Source organism: Lithobates pipiens, unplaced genomic scaffold (genome assembly GCF_037356315.1).
Source record: "Lithobates pipiens isolate NorthernLeopardFrog02 unplaced genomic scaffold, aLitPip1_a1.2 Scaffold_16, whole genome shotgun sequence".
Taxonomy (NCBI): domain Eukaryota; kingdom Metazoa; phylum Chordata; class Amphibia; order Anura; family Ranidae; genus Lithobates; species Lithobates pipiens.
Genome location: NW_027507748.1, coordinates 113,538,928 through 113,556,634, shown reverse-complemented (window position 1 = coordinate 113,556,634; position 17,707 = coordinate 113,538,928). Strand labels below are relative to the sequence as shown.

At 46.2% G+C, this 17,707-nt stretch overlaps 1 protein-coding gene across 2 annotated transcripts in view; it reads right to left on the bottom strand.

Annotated features, from left to right (window-relative positions):
• The window catches only part of ZSWIM7 (zinc finger SWIM-type containing 7), a 310,444-nt gene extending 294,721 nt beyond the window's left edge, over positions 1–15,723 (bottom strand). The window contains exons 1-3 of one of the 2 annotated variants that reach the window (XM_077480306.1): positions 15,596–15,723; positions 2,914–3,008; positions 885–1,000 (exon numbers count right to left, since the gene is read on the bottom strand). In XM_077480306.1, the coding sequence (XP_077336432.1) occupies positions 885–960 (76 nt within the window). In that variant the 5' untranslated portion in view covers positions 961–1,000; positions 2,914–3,008; positions 15,596–15,723. The remainder of the gene's footprint in view (positions 1–884; positions 1,001–2,913; positions 3,009–15,595) is intronic. The other variant, XM_077480307.1, reaches the window with a different exon arrangement.
• Positions 15,724–17,707: the final 1,984 nt, after the last annotated feature.

Genomic DNA, 17,707 nt, shown 5'->3' with positions numbered 1-17,707 from the left:
GCAGTTTTGGTACCAAAATTTCCATTCGGTGCACCCCTAATATATATATATATATATATATATATATATATATATATATATATATATATATATATATATATATATATATATATATATATATATATATATACTTTCCCCCAAACCAGTGACAAGACAATGAAGGAGCAGCGGCACACTGATGAATGAGCTCCTCACTATTCTATCTCTTCGATTAAAAGCATGTTCAAGACTTCACTACTTCCACACTATGCAAATTCCTTCCTCCGTTTTATCCTACCAAACCCTGATCTAAAATGTTTAAATATAGCCAACACACCTTAAACTTGTATAATATCTGATGGTCATTTTGGTTCTCCTACTGAAGATCCATCCTTTACTTTTGTCTATCCGGATACTATTATGCATAGCTACCATTGTATTATTCACATATCTTTAATCCTTTTTTGAACCATTGTTTGTACCACTAATAACTTTCCATAAAATCTTTGAACAAGAAAGCATATTCAATCTGACAGCACTGTGCAGGCCTCTCCCTCTTCCAGTCTGGGTGGTGATATCCAGGTTTTTATAACCTATATTAATACAATATTTTTATATCTGTCAAGTTTAACAAAAGTGAGAAGATTTCTTTAGTAGTGCATTAGACAGCAATCAAATTTTGACCCTCTAAGCAAACAGAAGTGGGTCCGCAGCTCAGCAAATCTGTAACCACAACCACTTATTAAAAAAATTAAAATAAGGTCTGTTGCAGGTGGGAGTGCTATGAAAGTACAAACACCTTTGTTTTAAATCACATCAACAAATGGAACGTGTCAAACCCTATATCACACATACACCCCAGCATTGCATTATTTTCCATCACTCAGAAAACAACTTTTACCTACTTTGTGAAGTCTCTTGGTAAGATCGTTTTATCTCACGCAGCAGTTCCTGAGCAACTAATGGCAAGAATACCTCCATTCTCTAGACAATGGGCTCAACAGATCATTGGTCTACATTCCTAAAAATAATAATAATTTAAAAAAAAAATGAAAAAACAAAAAACTAAATGAATTTAAAAAAAATTATGAAAAACAAAAAAACATAAAAATCAAAAGAATGAAATTACTGTTTTAAAATACATGTTAATAAAATATAAGTGTCTGTTTTATTATGAATAACCATTTTTTTAGTGCCTGATCACAGTTCTCCTACATCTTAATCCACTACCAGGATAAATGCTCCTAATTGTTGTAGTATTTATTTCATTGTAGACCACAGGAAACCCCTTTATTCCCCCAGGGGGGTGGTAACGGAGCTCCAGACGTCAAGTGCCTACTAGCTGGTATCAGGTGGACAGCCCCAGTCATAGCCCTTGTACACACAGTCGGAAATTCAGATGGAAACGGTCCGATCGGATTATATTGTCGGAAAATCCGATCCTGTGTGGGTTCTATAGGACATTTTCCGTCGGAAATTCAGACACCAAAAATTTGAGAGCAGGATCTCAAATTTTCCAACAACAAAATCCGATCTGACTTTTTCCGATTGTTTGTAGAGAATTCCGATCGGACAAAGTGCCACGCATGCTCAGATTAAAGTGCGAGATCAAAGCTATTGGCTACTAGCCTGAACTTAGTCCCGTCAGAATTAATGAACGTCATCAAGTTCCAAACTATCGGATTTTCGGACAACTTTGTCCGACTATGTGTATGCAACACCAGTTTTGGACAAAATCCGATGGATTTTGTGGTCGGAATTTCCGACCGTGTGTACAAGGGCATAGAGATCAGAAGAGTGCACCTCTATACTGACACCATCAAGTGGTAGAAGACTGCTTAGAATGCCAACAGCAGCAAAGAAACCATTGGGCTTGTGTTGAATTGCAAATGCAGCTTGATTCTGACATTAGTCAGAGACACTGAATTCTGACAGTCCTCTGCACTGCTATAGAGGTCCCTGTAGCATATTCTCCCATATGCTTCAGTGGTCTAAGGGCCTGACATCATTAAGACTGATGCCTGGTCTATAGTGCTGAACGTGACTATGGTGAGGGACATCCCATTTCCAAGTACTGGAGAGTGCTGTCTGCCACGGAAGCAGAGGATCAGGTAAGTAAAATTCATTTTATTATCCCCTAGACATGGGTCACCAAAACTTTCAGTACTGGGGCCATATCATACATCAGAGTCCCCATGAAAGTCCCCCCTTACATGACAGTCCCCATCAGAGTCTCCCCTTTACAGCAGGGTCCTCAAGTTGCTTTTAAAATGGAGACTCTAAGGCCTCATGTACACTCCTGCTGGTAAATGGACGTTTAGAAGCAGTTGGGAATTTTTTTCAACTGCTCCTGAACTCTCCTCTGTTATCTTACACAGGGTTGTTTATTGTCATTTCTAGGCAGTTAAGTTTAGAGGTCTTTTTTGGAAAGCAAAAAAAATAGTTCAGAAGTTGAGTTTAGATCAGGGGTCTCAAACTGGCGGCCCCCCAGCTGTTGCAAAACTACAAGTCCCACCATGCCTCTGCCTGTGGGAGTCATGCTTGTAACTGTCAGCCTAGCAGTGCCTCATGGAACTTGTAGTTTTGCAACAGCTGGAGGGCCGCCAGCTTGAGACCCCTGATTTAGAGGCATTTCAAGCGCCAAACGCGGATAAACGCAGATAAACGTGGTAACTCACGTTTAGCCGGATTTCATTTACAGGTGTCTTTCCTTTTTGGCTATTTTGAAAAAAAAAAAAAATGTGTATTTTTCTCAAACACTTCTAAATGCAAACGTGGCAAAACGGGGCATGTAAACGCAGCAAGACTGAAGTTTTAAACGTGCTATCTGTCAAGTTAAATTGTTCAGGAGAGGTTGTAAAAATGTTCAGTGTACATGAAGCCTAACTGCAAAGCACCATGAAATGTGTTAGAGATCTTTCCACTTGTATGTACCTGTTTTGATATGATAAAAAAGTTAGACGTGATGCTGGAGTGAGGTTATAGGCAGCAGCTGTTTATCCTTCTGTGACTGACAGTCAGCGCAGCGTCTGCAAAAAAAATTACTGCTGATTTTTTTTCTTTGTCCAGAGTTTCCATTTATTATTTATGAAAATGCTACTTTTATAATGCAAAATACACATTTCAATGACACGAAGATGGCATATTTAGCTAAACCGCGTTCAAAGCACATCTGTCATGTGTTAGCCTGTTCATCTGGTGCAGCTATTGTGAAGAGATTGGAGCCTTGTAGTTAGGTTTTTTTAATCTTTTTTTTTTCTTCAGTTTTTCATTGGATGGAGGATGATCCAGGCTAGATGGATAATTAGCAATAAATAGCTAAGTGTAAGATACACAACAGCAATTTAAGTTAAGTTAATTTAAGCGAAGGAGGCGTCGCTGGCCCCGGCTACCTGGAGACACGCTCAAAATGAGCGGACTTTCTTCCGCGTGTGTGGGCGAGTCCGTTCATTTCAAAAGTACGACGGATAGTCCGGCGGACTTAGTACGCCATATTAGTCCGCTGAAAAAGTGCCGTGTGTGGGCAAGTAGCTCGTTCGGAAATTCCGGCAGACAGTCCAGCGGGAAGTCCGCCAGACTAAGTCCGCCGGATAGTCGGCTACGTGAGTACGCGGCATAAGTAGTGATGTAGACTAATCCCCGTCACCTGGTATGGACTTAAAGAGGAACCCCTACACCGAAAAATCGGCGTGGGGGTCCCCCCCTAGGTCCACATTAGACCCTTGTCCGAGCACGCTACCCAGCCGGCCAGGAAAGGTGGTGGGGATGAGCGAGCGTCCCCCCCCCTCCTGAGCCGTACCAGGCCGTGTGCCCTCAACATGGGGGGGTGCCTTGGGGAAGGGGGGGCCGCGGCCGCTGAGGGAAAAAAATGATTTTTTTATATATTTTTGGGGGATATTTATTATATCAAAGTAAGAAATAATGCTTTTTTTTCAAAATTGTTGCTCTATTTTTGTTTATAGCGCAAAAAATTAAAACCGCAGGGGTGATCAAATACCACCAAAAGAAAGCTCTATTTGTGGGAAAAAAAGGGCGTCAATTTTGTTTGGGAGCCACGTCGCATGACTGCGCAATTGTCAGTTAAAGCGACACTGTGCCGAATTGCAAAAAGTGGTCTGGTCTTAAGCCAGCAAAATGGTCCAGTCTGAAAGTGGTTAAAATCACTATTCCCGAAAAAACAAACTATTTGATTAATTTTCAATATTCAAAGCAAACTCACCCATCCATCTATGTCCCCATGCTTTATTTTGTTAAAGCAGAGTTCCGACCACAGTTTTTTTTTTTTTGTTAGGCATCCAATCCTAATGTATTAATAACACAAACATTTATATATGTTTGCTAGTGGATGTGAATTCTATCTTTATTTTATACTTACTATTTAGTAAATCCTCTTCTGGCCATTGCCATGATGATTGTGGTCATGTGAAGCCCAATTGCAACCTCTTCTGGAGTTACCGATAAAGAGGTGCATGCTGGGTAACCAGCATGCACCTCTCGATAACGTGTAAATGCTCCGGCGGCCATAGCAATGATTGTTTAGAAAGTTGCCATAACAATGGGCGGCAACGGAGGAAGATCGCGCCCTGTTGTCATGGCAATCGCCTTAAATTTCGTAATTTCCTGTCGAGAAATAACGTGATTTTTGCTCACAGTACTGCCCACTGACTCACAGGAAATGATGACTTGCATTTCCCAGGAGCACAGGCAAGGGAGGAAATGATGAGGAGCGCCATGGACCAGGAAGTGCCAGATTAGGAACAACTACATACCCTGTTTCCCCAAAAATAAGACCTATCGTGATTGTCGGTGATGGCTGCAATATAAGCCCTACCCCCCAAATAAGCCCTACCCTGTTTCCCCGAAAATAAGCCCCACCCTGAAAATAAGACCTACAAGGGCTTTAACTAGTGCTTATTTGCGGGGTAGGGCTTATATTGCAGCCATCACCGACAATCACTCTAGGTCTTATTTTCGGGGGAACAGGGTAGCAATAGGGCATTTCTGGTAAGTATAAAAAAAAATCCCCCAAAATGCTTATTAATACTATTGTAGGTCTGTGAATATGCAAAAAATAGGATTTTTGCACTCACCATAAAATCCTTTTCTCTGTAATTCACCGACTGACACAGCTCCTTTCTTACACAATCAGGTTGTTACGCCACCTTCAGGAGAGGACTAGGCTGAACATGTTACAACAAAACCAGCACTTTCTAGTTCCTCCCAAGGGGTGGTCCCTTAGGTAACAATCCCCCAGCCTGCCTCCTGCAGCCTCAGTACGTCAACAAGCAGTATAACGTAAAAAATAGGAGGGGAGGGTGCTGTGTCAGTTGGTGAACTACAGAGAAAAGGATTTTTCGGTGAGTACAAAAAATCCTATTTTCTCTTACGTTCACCGACTGACAGCTCCTTTCTTGGACCATCGGGACGTCCCCAAGCAGTGCCAAAACGAGGGGTGGGAACAGCATAGAACTTTTACCCACAAAAAAAACAGAGTGCTCCTCAATCTGGGAGTCACTACCTACAAACTGCCTCAAAAACTTGCAGTAACAAATGCAACAGTGCATTTATAAAAAAAGTAACTGTGTTTTTGCCCAAAAAAAACAAAAAAACAAAAAACAGAAAAAATGTAAGTGCAATTGCAAATTACACGGCCGACTGCAAAACTTTGCGGCCAAAACAGGCATCTGACATCTACCTTGTAAAATTTTGTAACGGTGTGAACAGACGACCAGGTCGCCGCTTTACACACTTGAGCGACAGATGCTTGATGTCGGAAGGCCCAGGATGTTCCAATTGCCCTGGTGGAGTGGGCCGTGACCGGAAAGGGGGGCACCTGCCCCTTCAAGGCGTAGGCCTGTACTACAATATGTCTGATCCACCTGGAAATGGTGGCCGATGAGACCGTCATGCCTTTTTTCGGATCAGCCACCAAAACAAACAAGGAGTCTGACTTCCGAAAGGGAGCCGTAGCAGACCAATACACCCTCAGAGCCCGGACCATGTCCAGGGAATGGAGGGCCACCTCTTTAGGATGTGTCTTGTAACGGCAGTCGCCAGGGGGCATCCACCACCAGGCGCACTAGGTCTGCGTATTAGGGATGCTGGGGCCAATCTGGGGCAATCAGTATTACTGGAATCCCCTCGGCCTCCACTCTGCGGAGCAGACATGGTAGCAGCTTTAGCGAAGGAAAGGCAAAGATCAGCTGGTACTGACCCCACGGAGCCACCTGCGCATCTGACGCATCTGCCCAATGATCTCTTGTCCTGGACACGAATCTCGGCACCTTCCAATTGAGACGGGAAGCCAGGAGATCCACGTCTGGTGTGCCCCATCGCAGGCACAGTAGCCTCAACACCTCTGGATGCAATTCCCATTCTCCTGGGTGCAGCATCTGGTGACTTAGGTAGTCGACCTGCCAGTTCTCCACTCCTGGGATGTAAATGGCCGATAGGGCCGGTACTTGTCGCTCTGCTCACTGAAGCATGTGAGCGACCTCCTGTGCGGTGGCCGAGCTTCTTGTTCTTCCTTGATGATTGACATATGCCACCGCCGTGGTGATCGCTGTCCATTTCTGTGATAGGAACGACTTCCCGGACCGAAGTGCAGGGGATCCCAGCCACCAAAGCAGGGATTCCCTGACTGACTGGCTCACCTGAATCTGCCAACCCAGGGATAATGGAAATTTGTCCCATTTTGTCAAGATCTCCTTCTGCAAGACTCTGGTGTGAAACTGGGCATACAGTACTGCCTCGAAGGAGGCCACCATGAGTCCCAGGACTCGCATGCAGAAGAGTAATGACGACCACCTGCGGTTCATCAGCAGTTTTACCGCGGCTCTGAGAGTCTGCAGCTTGTCTGAAGGGAGAAAAACTCTCGCTTCCATGGAGTCCAGCATTAAGCCTAGGTACTCCAAGCGCTGAGTTGGTGCAATCACTGACTTTTTTAGGTTCAACAGCCACCCAAATTCCTACAGGGTCTGCATGGTGATCGCCCATATCCTCCTCTAATTCTGAGGCAGAAGATGCTCTCAGGAGGAGATAGTCCAGGTAACCTACGATCGCGATCCTGCGTTGCCGCAGCAACGCCAAAACAGGAGCCAATACCTTGGTAAAGACTTGGGGGGCTGATGCCAAGCCAAAAAGGAGAGCCACAAACTGGTAGTGGGCTTTCCCAACTGCAAATCGCAGAAACTTCTGATTCTGAAGGCATATGGGTATGTGCAGGTACGCATCCTGGATGTCCATAGATGCCAGGGAGTCCTCTTGATGGAGTGCAGCGACTACTGAGCGAACTGATTCCATTCTGAACCTCTGTACTTTTACAAAGTAATTTAGGGCTTTTAGGTCCAAGATTGGATGTACGCCTTCCTTTTTGGGGACTACAAACAGATTGGAGTAGAACCCCTTGAACCTTTCCAGCTCCGGAACTGGTACTATCACCCCGCGACTCAGCAGGTCCCTTATCGCCCCCATTAGGGCCTCCCAGTGAGCAGGGAGTACGGATATGCTGGAGGGGAAGAATCTGTTTGGTGGCCAAGAGAGAAACTCTATCTTGTAGCCTGAGGAAATCAGATTGCAGACCCATTGGTTGGACAGCCGAGAGGTGCACCGGGCTGCAAACTCCCGAAGGCGACCCCCCATCCATGTTGCAGGCAAGGGCAAACATTCATGCGGTAGCACTTTTGCTCGCAGGCTTGTTAGGCTTGCTGTTTCTGGGACATTTTTGTCCTTCAGAGGTCGTCTTGTCGGGCTGGGGACGTTTGGCCGAAGCCCCAGGCGGACAGAAATTCCATTTGTGAGCGGAAAATGAGGGCCCTACAGCATGGCTCCTTAGCCTTCCTGGCCTGTGGCATTTTTAATAATGTCATCCAATGAGGCTCCAAATAGCCGCTCGCCAAGGAAGGGTAAATCCGTCAGGGCATTTTTAGATGCCTGGTCAGCCGACCAGCATTTTAGCCAAATCAGGCACCTCAGCACCACTACTGACACTGAAGCCCTGGATAACAGAGGGAGGGTATCCAGGGACCCATCACAAACGTACTTAAAGCCTTGCACTAACTGGTCAGCTAGTTCCACGCAGACAGGGGAAGCCTGTTGTTCCTCTAATTCGAGGTGCAAATGTTTTGCCCACTCAGTAAGTGTCTGTGACACAAGTGCAGGTGCCAGTACTGGTCGCATTGCTGACCCCACAACCGTAAACAAGGAACGAGCCACTGCCTCGGCCTTCCTGTCCGTGGGGTCTTTAAAGGCAGGAGTCCCCTCGACCGGGATCGTGGTTACTTTGTTTAACCTGAATACTGGGGGGTCCACGACCGGAGGAGCCAACCATTTTTTGACAAGGCTCTCCTCAAAGGGGTAATGCACCGCCATGTATTTGGGGACCGAAAAGGTCCGTTGCGGTCGACCCCACTCCTTGTATATGAGCTTATCGAAATAAGTCAGATACGGAAACACCTTAGGTGCACGGGCTGGCTTACGGGAACCAAAAGGGACCACTACATCAGCAGAGGGATCTGCTGTCTACTGCATTTTCAGGGTATCATGCACAGCTGTGATAAGTGCTCCAACAAGAGCTTTATTGCGCACGGACCCAGACAGGGACTCATCCTCACTGTCCAGTCAGTCCTGGTCAGCGTCATCTGAAAGGACAGAGCAGGGGTCACCAGCCTCAGTGGGGCCCGAGTCTGCGTCACAGCTCTCCCCAGAGGACGGGGGGGCAGAGGCCATTTTTACCACCTTTGCACCCACACACCGCCTCCATCTTGGCAACGAACCTGTTAAGGACCGCCAACAAAGCACCCAGAGGCACTGCACTGTCTGCAGGCGAACCTGTTGCGATTGCCTGGATTTCGGGGGAAGAAACACCAGTTTCTGAAGCCATGCTGACCCTACCCTGTCTGCCACCTGTTGGGGACTTAGGACAGTGATGGTCCCAGCCTCCTAGCTGCTGCAGGCTGATGGGCCCCCACCGCAGGACTTACCACCCTGACCGAGTTCAGCGCTGTCCAGCTAGGTGTGTCTGTGTCCCGTATCAGCTCCCAGATGCCTGTGAGAGAAAACCGCGCTGTGCTGAGCCCCAGAGTACAGTGCTGAACATGAAAAAAGTGTTCAGGCTTCAACAAAATGGCCGCCGAGTGTCCTGTATAAAGGACATAATCAAAGGGAAAATGGCCACCGAACTACAGTAAAATGGAGTCAGACCATGCTGCTCCCTGGTCACACCAAAAATGGCCACCAAGCACTGTATGCAATGAGGGACAGTGAAAACAGGCAGAGCAAATGGCGGCAAAACAGCGATCAGTAGACACAGAGCTGTACTTATCAGTCCTGACGAGCTGAAGAACATTCCATCACAGACCCACTTTCCGATCAGTACGGGGTGGCTTCTGACATCAGTAGCCCGATTATATGTGCACCCCAGAGCATTATGCTCACCGGCCACCCCTGGAGCAGGGGGGCATGTCGTGGCCGACCCAGAGCAGAATTCTGGTTTGCACACACTCACTGGCCAGGCTGGGGAGACTACAAGGATAAGGGTATGCAGCCTGTCACCCAGCTGGCTGTTGATCTAAATCTAGCGCAAAAGGCAAACTTTTGCAGAAAAAATCCATGGACCGATGGGCCCGCAGGGTTCCTAGGTCCTTCTCCTTCACTAGGCAGAAAAAAACTGAGGCTGCAGGAGGCAGGCTGGAGGGTTGTTACCTAAGGGACCGCCCCTTGGGTGGAACTAGAAAGTTCTGGTTTGGTTGTAACATGTTAACATGTTCTTCCTCTCCTGAAGGTGGCGTAACAACCCAATGGTCTAAGAAAGGAGCTGTGTCAGTCGGTGAACATAAGAGAAAAAAAAATTCAGGGTGGAACTCCGCTTTAAGAACGCACACTGAAAAAACACCCCCCTAGCATTTCTAGCCACGGCCATCTTGAGTAAGGGCAGATGATTAGTGTAACATTTACTTCCTGGAATGCCACTGGGCAGCTTAAACCATTCAGAGTGATTTATTCCATCACTTTTAGGGCCCCATTATAAAGCAGTGTGGTCTTACTGCGGCCACAGCTAAGTGCTTTACAAATCCATTTAGTACTTTACTTGCTTCCAGACAAAATAGAAAAACAAAATGGTGATGTTCTTCCCCTCCTCCATCCCTGTGTGATGTCACCACCTCCTCCATCCATGTGTGATGTCACCCCCCTCATTCATCCATGTGTGATGTCACCCCCCTCATTCATCCATGTGTGAAGTCCCCCCTTCCTCCATTCATGTGTGATGTCACCACCTTCTCCATTCATGTGTGATGTCACCACCTCCTCCATCCATGTGTAATGTCACCACCTCCTCCATCCATGTGTAATGTCACCACCTCCTCCATCCATGTGAAATGTCACCCCCCCCCCCTCCATCCATGTGTGGTGTCACCACCTCCTCCATCCATGTGTGATGTTACCCTCTCCTCCATTCATGTTTGATGTCACCACCTCCTCCATCCATGTGTGATGTCACCACCTCCTCCATCCATGTGTGATGTCACCAACTCCTCCATCCATGTGTGATGTCACCAACTCCTCCATCCATGTGTGATGTCACCAACTCCTCCATCCATGTGTGATGTCACCAACTCCTCCATCCATGTGTGATGTCACCAACTCCTCCATCCATGTGTGATGTCACCAACTCCTCCATCCATGTGTGATGCCACCACCTCCTCCATCCATGTGTGATGCCACCACCTCCTCCATCCATGTGTGATGCCACCACCTCCTCCATCCATGTGTGATGCCACCACCTCCTCCATCCATGTGTGAGGTCACCACCTCCTCCATCCATGTGTGAGGTCACCACCTCCTCCATCCATGTGTGAGGTCACCACCTCCTCCATCCATGTGTGAGGTCACCACCTCCTCCATCCATGTGTGAGGTCACCACCTCCTCCATCCATGTGTGATGTCACCACCTCCTCCATCCATGTGTGAGGTCACCACCTCCTCCATCCATGTGTGATGTCACCACCTCCTCCATCCATGTGTGATGTCACCACCTCCTCCATTCATGTGTGATGTCACCACCCCCTCCTCCATCCATGTGTGATTTCACCCCCTCCTCCATCCATGTGTGATGTCACCCCCCTCCTCCATCCATGTGTGATGTCACCACCTCCTCCATCCATGTGTGGTGTCACCACCTCCTCCATCCATGTGTGGTGTCACCACCTCCTCCATCCATGTGTGGTGTCACCACCTCCTCCATCCATGTGTGATGTCACCACCTCCTCCATCCATGTGTGATCTCACCCCCTCCTCCATCCATGTGTCATGTTACCCCCTCCATCCATGTGTCATGTTACCCTCCTCCATCCATGTGTGATGTCACCCCCTCCTCCATTCATGTTTGATGTCACCACCTCCTCCATCCATGTGTGATGCCACCACTAGAGGTTGACCGATATTTGGCGTTTTTTAATTAATCGGCATCAGCCGATTGTGCTGATAAAAAGGCCGATATATCTTCAGCGCGACTTGCAAATGACTTTTGTAATAGAAGTGAGTGCAAGTTGCCTGAGTCTTCAGTGAAGCACTTGTTTCCTCTCTGGGCAGTCTGCCAAGAAAAGAGCAAAGAGATACAATGTTTACACTTATGAATCAACAGAGCTCTGTGTGAAGGAGTTCTCAGTTTAACCATTTAAAGACGAAATCTTTTCTGACACTTAGAAAAACAAAAAGAAAATAAAACCGCGCTGAAACCCTCAAAAAAAAGGAAACAATTCCTCTTTCTTACTTTATCATGCAAGAGAAAAAAATATCAAGCAAGAAAAGATAAGTGTTTTTCTCAAATGAATATCCCAAAAAAATTAATCTTAGAAATAAATGCAAATAGTCCAAAAATTACAAATGAATGTTTCACAAAGTATAAGGCTACTGCTCCACAGTGGGATACACACACATAACCATAGATAAAAAATTAACAAAAGAGCTGCGCCAAATAATATAAATCAAAAAAATATATATCAAAAAAATTTATAAAGAAAAGTCCATGAAAACTTTATGTTATCCAAAAAAGGAAAAACGATCGCACCACAGTGATTCCACACTTCCTTGTCGCTATAGTGTCCCACCACCGACAAAACAGTGCGCTTACCAGATGGTAAAAGCACAAGGAGCGTTTAGAGTACCAAGCCACCGGCAGCTCCTCGCTTCCACCGAACACTTTATCCTTAATCCTTCAGGAACGAACGATCCATACACTGTAGCCGCTCCACATTCTCATAAGTAACCCAGTTTCACGTTCGTAATATAAAAAGAAAAGAAGCCTCCCATAGTGTAAAAAACTTCAATGCTTTTTTAATTAGTAGAAATACACTTACATAAAAACGAACGTTTTCCGCATGTAAAATCAAGCCGGCCGAAAAAAAACGAGAGCCCGTCCTCCTCTCGTAACACGTGGTGACATCACATTTATATTATTTGGCGCAGCTCTTTTGTTAATTTTTTTTTTCTGACACTTGTTGCTTACAAGTAAAAATCCTGTATTTTCTGCTAGAAAATCACTTAGAACCCCCAAAAAATGTATATATTTTTTTAGCAGAGACCCTAGGGAATAAAATAGCAGTTGTTGCAATATTTTATGTCACACGGCATTTGCGCAGAAGTCTTTCAAGCGCAATTTTTTTGGAAAATAATAATAATATTAATTTATTTTTAAATAATAATTTAAAAATAAATAAATAAAAAACAGCAAAAAAAAAGTTAGCCTATTTTTTTTTTTTTTGTCCAAAAGTTTTGATTACCTGTTTTTGTGTATTTAATATATCGTTTTTTGGGGATTTTTTATCTAAATTAGGCCTCTTTCACACGGGGCGGATCAGTAATGATCCGCCCCGTGAAGATCCGCTCGCTCAGCGGGGATCGCTCCGTTGTCCCCGCTGAGCCGGCTGCGGACAGGGCGGTCTCCGCACACTGTGCAGGGACCGCCCTGTCAGCTCTCCGCTCTCCTCTATGGGGATCGGACGAGCACGGACCGTGTGTCCGTGTTCGTCCGATCCGCTCTGCAGACGGATAGAAAAATAGGATTTTCCTCCGTCTGCAGAATCGGACTGTTGCGGAGGCGGACGAAATCGGGTGTCTGCGGATGCTCATCCGCAGACACCCGCTATCCCATAGGGATGAATGTATGTCCGTATTTCATCCGCAAACGGATGGATGAAATACGGACATATCGTCCGCATGTGTGAAAGGGGCCTAATACATACAAGTGAACTGATGGAGGTTTGTTTTGTTTAATAAATGTTTAAATCTAAGAAATTTTCTGTATCACTTATTACTTAAGGCTGCTTTAACACTGGAGCGGGCAGGCGTTGATGGTAAAATGCTGCTACCATCATTTTAGCGGCGCTATTCGGCTGCTAGCGGGGCACTTATAACCCAGCTAGCGGCCGAGGAAGAAGTTAAATGCGCCCATGAAGCGCCGCTGCCAAATTGCATTGCATTCGATTCGGCAGTGGTACCCATTCATTTCAATGGGCAGGAGTGGTGGAGGAGCGGTATACACCACTCCAAACGTGCTGCTTGCAGGACTTTTTTTAACATCCTGCCAGCGCATCGCCTCAGTGTGAAAGCACTCGGATTTTCACATAGACTGCAGGGGAGCCGTTTTGCAGGCAATTTACAGGCGCTATTTTTAGCCCAAAAGCGCCTGAAAAATGCCCCAGTGTGAAAGGTGTCTGTTAGATTTTATGAGATGAAGGGGGGAAAAAAAAGGGAAAAAAATTAAAAATGGGCCTAACGTATCGGCCCAAAAAAAATTGGCATTATATATCGGTAATCGTCCGCCACGATTTCTAAATATCGGCATCGGCCAGAGAAAAACCCATATCGGTCGACCTCTAGCCACCACCTCCTCCATCCATGTTTGATGTCACCACCTCCTCCATCCATCCATGTGTGATGTCACCCCCTCCATCATCCATGTGTGATGTCACCCCCCCTCCTCCATTCATGTGTGCTGTCACCCCCCTCCTCCATTCATGTGTGCTGTCATCCCCCCTCCTCCATCCATGTGTGATGTCACCACCCCCTCCTCCATCCATGTGTGATGTCACCCCCCCCTCCTCCATCCATGTGTGATGTCACCCCCCCTCCTCCATTCATGTGTGCTGTCACCGGCCCCTCCTCCATTCATGTGTGCTGCCACCACCTCCTCCATCCATGTGTGCTGTCACCCCCCTCCTCCATTCATGTGTGCTGTCATCCCCCCTCCTCCATCCATGTGTGCTGTCACCACCCCCCTCCTCCATCCATGTGTGATGTCACCCCCTCCTCCATCCATATGTGATGTCACCCCCTCCTCCATTCATGTGTGATGTCACCCCCTCCTCCATCCATGTGTGAGGTCACCCCCTCCTCCATCCATGTGTGAGGTCACCACCTCCTCCATTCATGTGTGCTGTCACCGCCCTCCTCCATTCATGTGTGCTGTCACCGCCCTCCTCCATCCATGTGTGCTGTCATCCCCCCTCCACCATCCATGTGTGCTGTCATCTCCCCTCCTCCATCCATGTGTGATGTCACCACCTCCTCCATCCATGTGTGATGTCACCACCTCTTCCCATGTGTGATGTCACCACCTCCTCCTTGTCAGAGCTCTAAAACTGGAGTAGCTGTGTGCAGAATAACCAATCAGCTTCTGTCTTCAGTAAGGATGAACTCAGGCATGTTCGGAAGTCCACGTGCCCATGGCGGCCAGGAAGATGACAATCCGCAGCGCTAATCACAGGCAGTGGTGAGATATTTCCCGTGGGTGCACAGATGGGGAAATGTCCCACTGCCTGCGATTAGCGCTGCAGAGTGTCAGCTTCCTGGCGGGCACGTGGAGTTGCGAACACCCCTGAGCCCATCCTAATGGCCCGTACACACGATCCGAATATCATATGAAAACCTACGTCCGAGGAAGAATCGTACGATTTTCGGATCGTGTGTACAGTACTTTCGAGAGCCGATCACGACAGCTCATCCAATATTATTCGCCCCCAGACAAGCACGAAAATCTTCCTCGTACGATTTTCGTTTAGTCAGTACAGTTGTTGTCTGAAAATACAATACAAATACATTACAACACATGACATGTCATACGAGAATTTTCATGACTTTATTTACCTATTCAATTTCTATTTGCGACTATTAAGCGAAAAAAGGTTGTACGATATTCAGATCGTGTGTATGGGCCATTAGTCTTCAGCTTTGAAAATGAAAGCTAGCAGCTGATTGGTTCCCAAGCACACCTGCTTCAGGTTTGGTATGTTCCTGTCTATGGGCAAATAGGCTGTGCGCTCTGCAAGTCAGGTTGCTGCACTCATCTCCCACAGAGCTTAGTGAATGTGGGGAAGCTTCACTTTGTAAAGAATACCCAATCAGGTGCAAGGAAAATAAACAAACAAAACAAAACTGCATTTTTTGCTTGTACATGATAGGCTGATGGAGATCCGCAGAGCTTTCCCACATCTACCAAGCTCTGAGGGAAATTAGTGCAGAATGCACAGTCTGTTTGCCTTTTGTAAAGCCACCTCTATATGTGCAGACTTCACACTTCTACAGATCTATGATCAATGGATAGTGAAAGTTTTCTGACCTGATCCCATGAGCACACTGCGACCTCCTCCTCGGCTCCTCCCTCTGCACAGCGGTCATGTGACCTGCACCGGTCATGTGATCAGCTACTTCGCCTTAGCTCTGCTACTATTCACTACCAGTGATGGCACTTCCTTTGTATCTGTCCACAAATGACATCTTATGTCGGGATGTACATGTATTGTCATCAGAGGCAACTGTTTATGTACTGTGATCCGTTTTCTGTCTGTAAGAATCTTCACAGAACGTCCAGAGACGTGCTCATTTGCTTACATACACTGTCTGTGTATTCATTTATTTGTCCACTAGAGGGCAGCAAATGAGAAGAAATGGAAAAGCTCCCTGCATAGTGTGTTAGTTCACTTGGAAGCTGAGCTTTGTAGCTGACAGTACTTTCTGGGTGCCCTAATTTTATTCATCATTTTGTAAAGTGGTTGTAAACCCGTTACAACCACTTTTACCTACAGGAAAGCTTAGATTAAGGCTTACCTGTAGGTGCTTGAAATATCTCCCAAACCTCCACAGTTTAGGAGATATTTACAAAAAAAGGCGATCGCCGATGTCTGCGGCGTATGCGCCTTAGACAACGCCACAGGCGTACTTTAGACTCCTTTAGAAACGGCGAGTGTGCCATTTCTAAAGTAGCTCGTGCCGTGACTGGTGGCTCCCGCCAATTACAGTGCCGGAGCCGCCATACCCGGAAAGAAGATGGACGCTTCGTGGAAGAGGGGACAGCAGTGACATCGCAGGCTTCGGTTTCAGGTAAGTGACACATAATGGGCTACTATGTGATGGATAGTAGCGCATTATGCTTTACCTTTGCAGGGAAACAAGGGGGAAGTAAAACCTATCAGGGTTTACTTCCTCTTTAAGGGCCAGTTCACGCTAGATCATACACCTTTCTTGCCGTTCCAGTGTTGACAGCTAATCTATTACATTGGGCTGCAAAATGCACAGGAACGCTTGAAAAGTACGGCAGGTGCTACTTTTACAAATCGCGCCACACCAAGCCGCATGGTACCTCTGAGTTTGCTAGATGCATTTGGGGTGCCATTAGCAATTAATGGTGCCCGGACACGTCTAGCAAAGGCAGCGCATTCCCATGTGGTGCAGGTAACACACCTTTCCCACACTGCGTTTTGATGTAAATAGGCCCTTCACATGGGAGATCCAATCAGATCCCCCTGTCAGTTTTTCAGGAGGACCCAATCTGACCCTCCAGTCTCCTCTGTGGAGTGGCCGGTGTCAGCGGACACCCGCTGCCATTGGATCCTGTCCACCAAAAACAGACAAGTGGAGAACCTATTCCCCATCCATCTGGCAGAGCGGAACAGATGGAAACGGACAGGCAGTCCATTTTCCTTCAATTGCCCCATAGATGAGAGTGGGCTGTGTCCATGTCAGGTCCACATAGTGGACCTAACACGGAGAGATCCCCCTGCTGAACAAGAGGATTCCGTTTCACGTAGGCACCTGTGTAAAAGGGGCCTTAGTTGAGACACCTGTTCTGTCAGTTAGGCCCCACTTAAAGCATCCATATTTGTTTTTGATTCAATTATCTTTATTAAATTTCAAATAAAGACACAGAGAAAAATAAGCATGTGTTATATAAATGTGTCAAAATTCTATAATTTTATCAAAAATATTAACCACTTAAGGAGCAAGCCTCTTTTTCAGATTTGGCGTTTACATGTTTAAAACTGTTTTATTTGCTAGAAAATTACTTAGAACCCCCAAACATTATATTTTGTTTTTTTTCTAACACCCTAGAGAATAAAATGGCGGTCATTGCAATACTTTTTTTCACACAGTATTTGCGCAGCAGTCTTACAAGCGCACTTTTTTTGGAAATATTTCACTTTTTTGAATAAAAAAATAAGACAACAGTAAAATTAGCCCAATTTTTTTTATATTATGAAAGATAATGTTACGCCGAGTAAATTGATACCTAACATGTCATGCTTCAAAATTGCACCCGCTCGTGGAATGGCGTCAAACTTTTATCCTCAAAAATCTCCATAAGCGCCATTTAAAAAAGTCTACAGGTTGCATGTTTTGCGTTACAGAGGAGGATCGCTGCGATACCTTGAATGTGTGGTTTGACCGCTGTTTT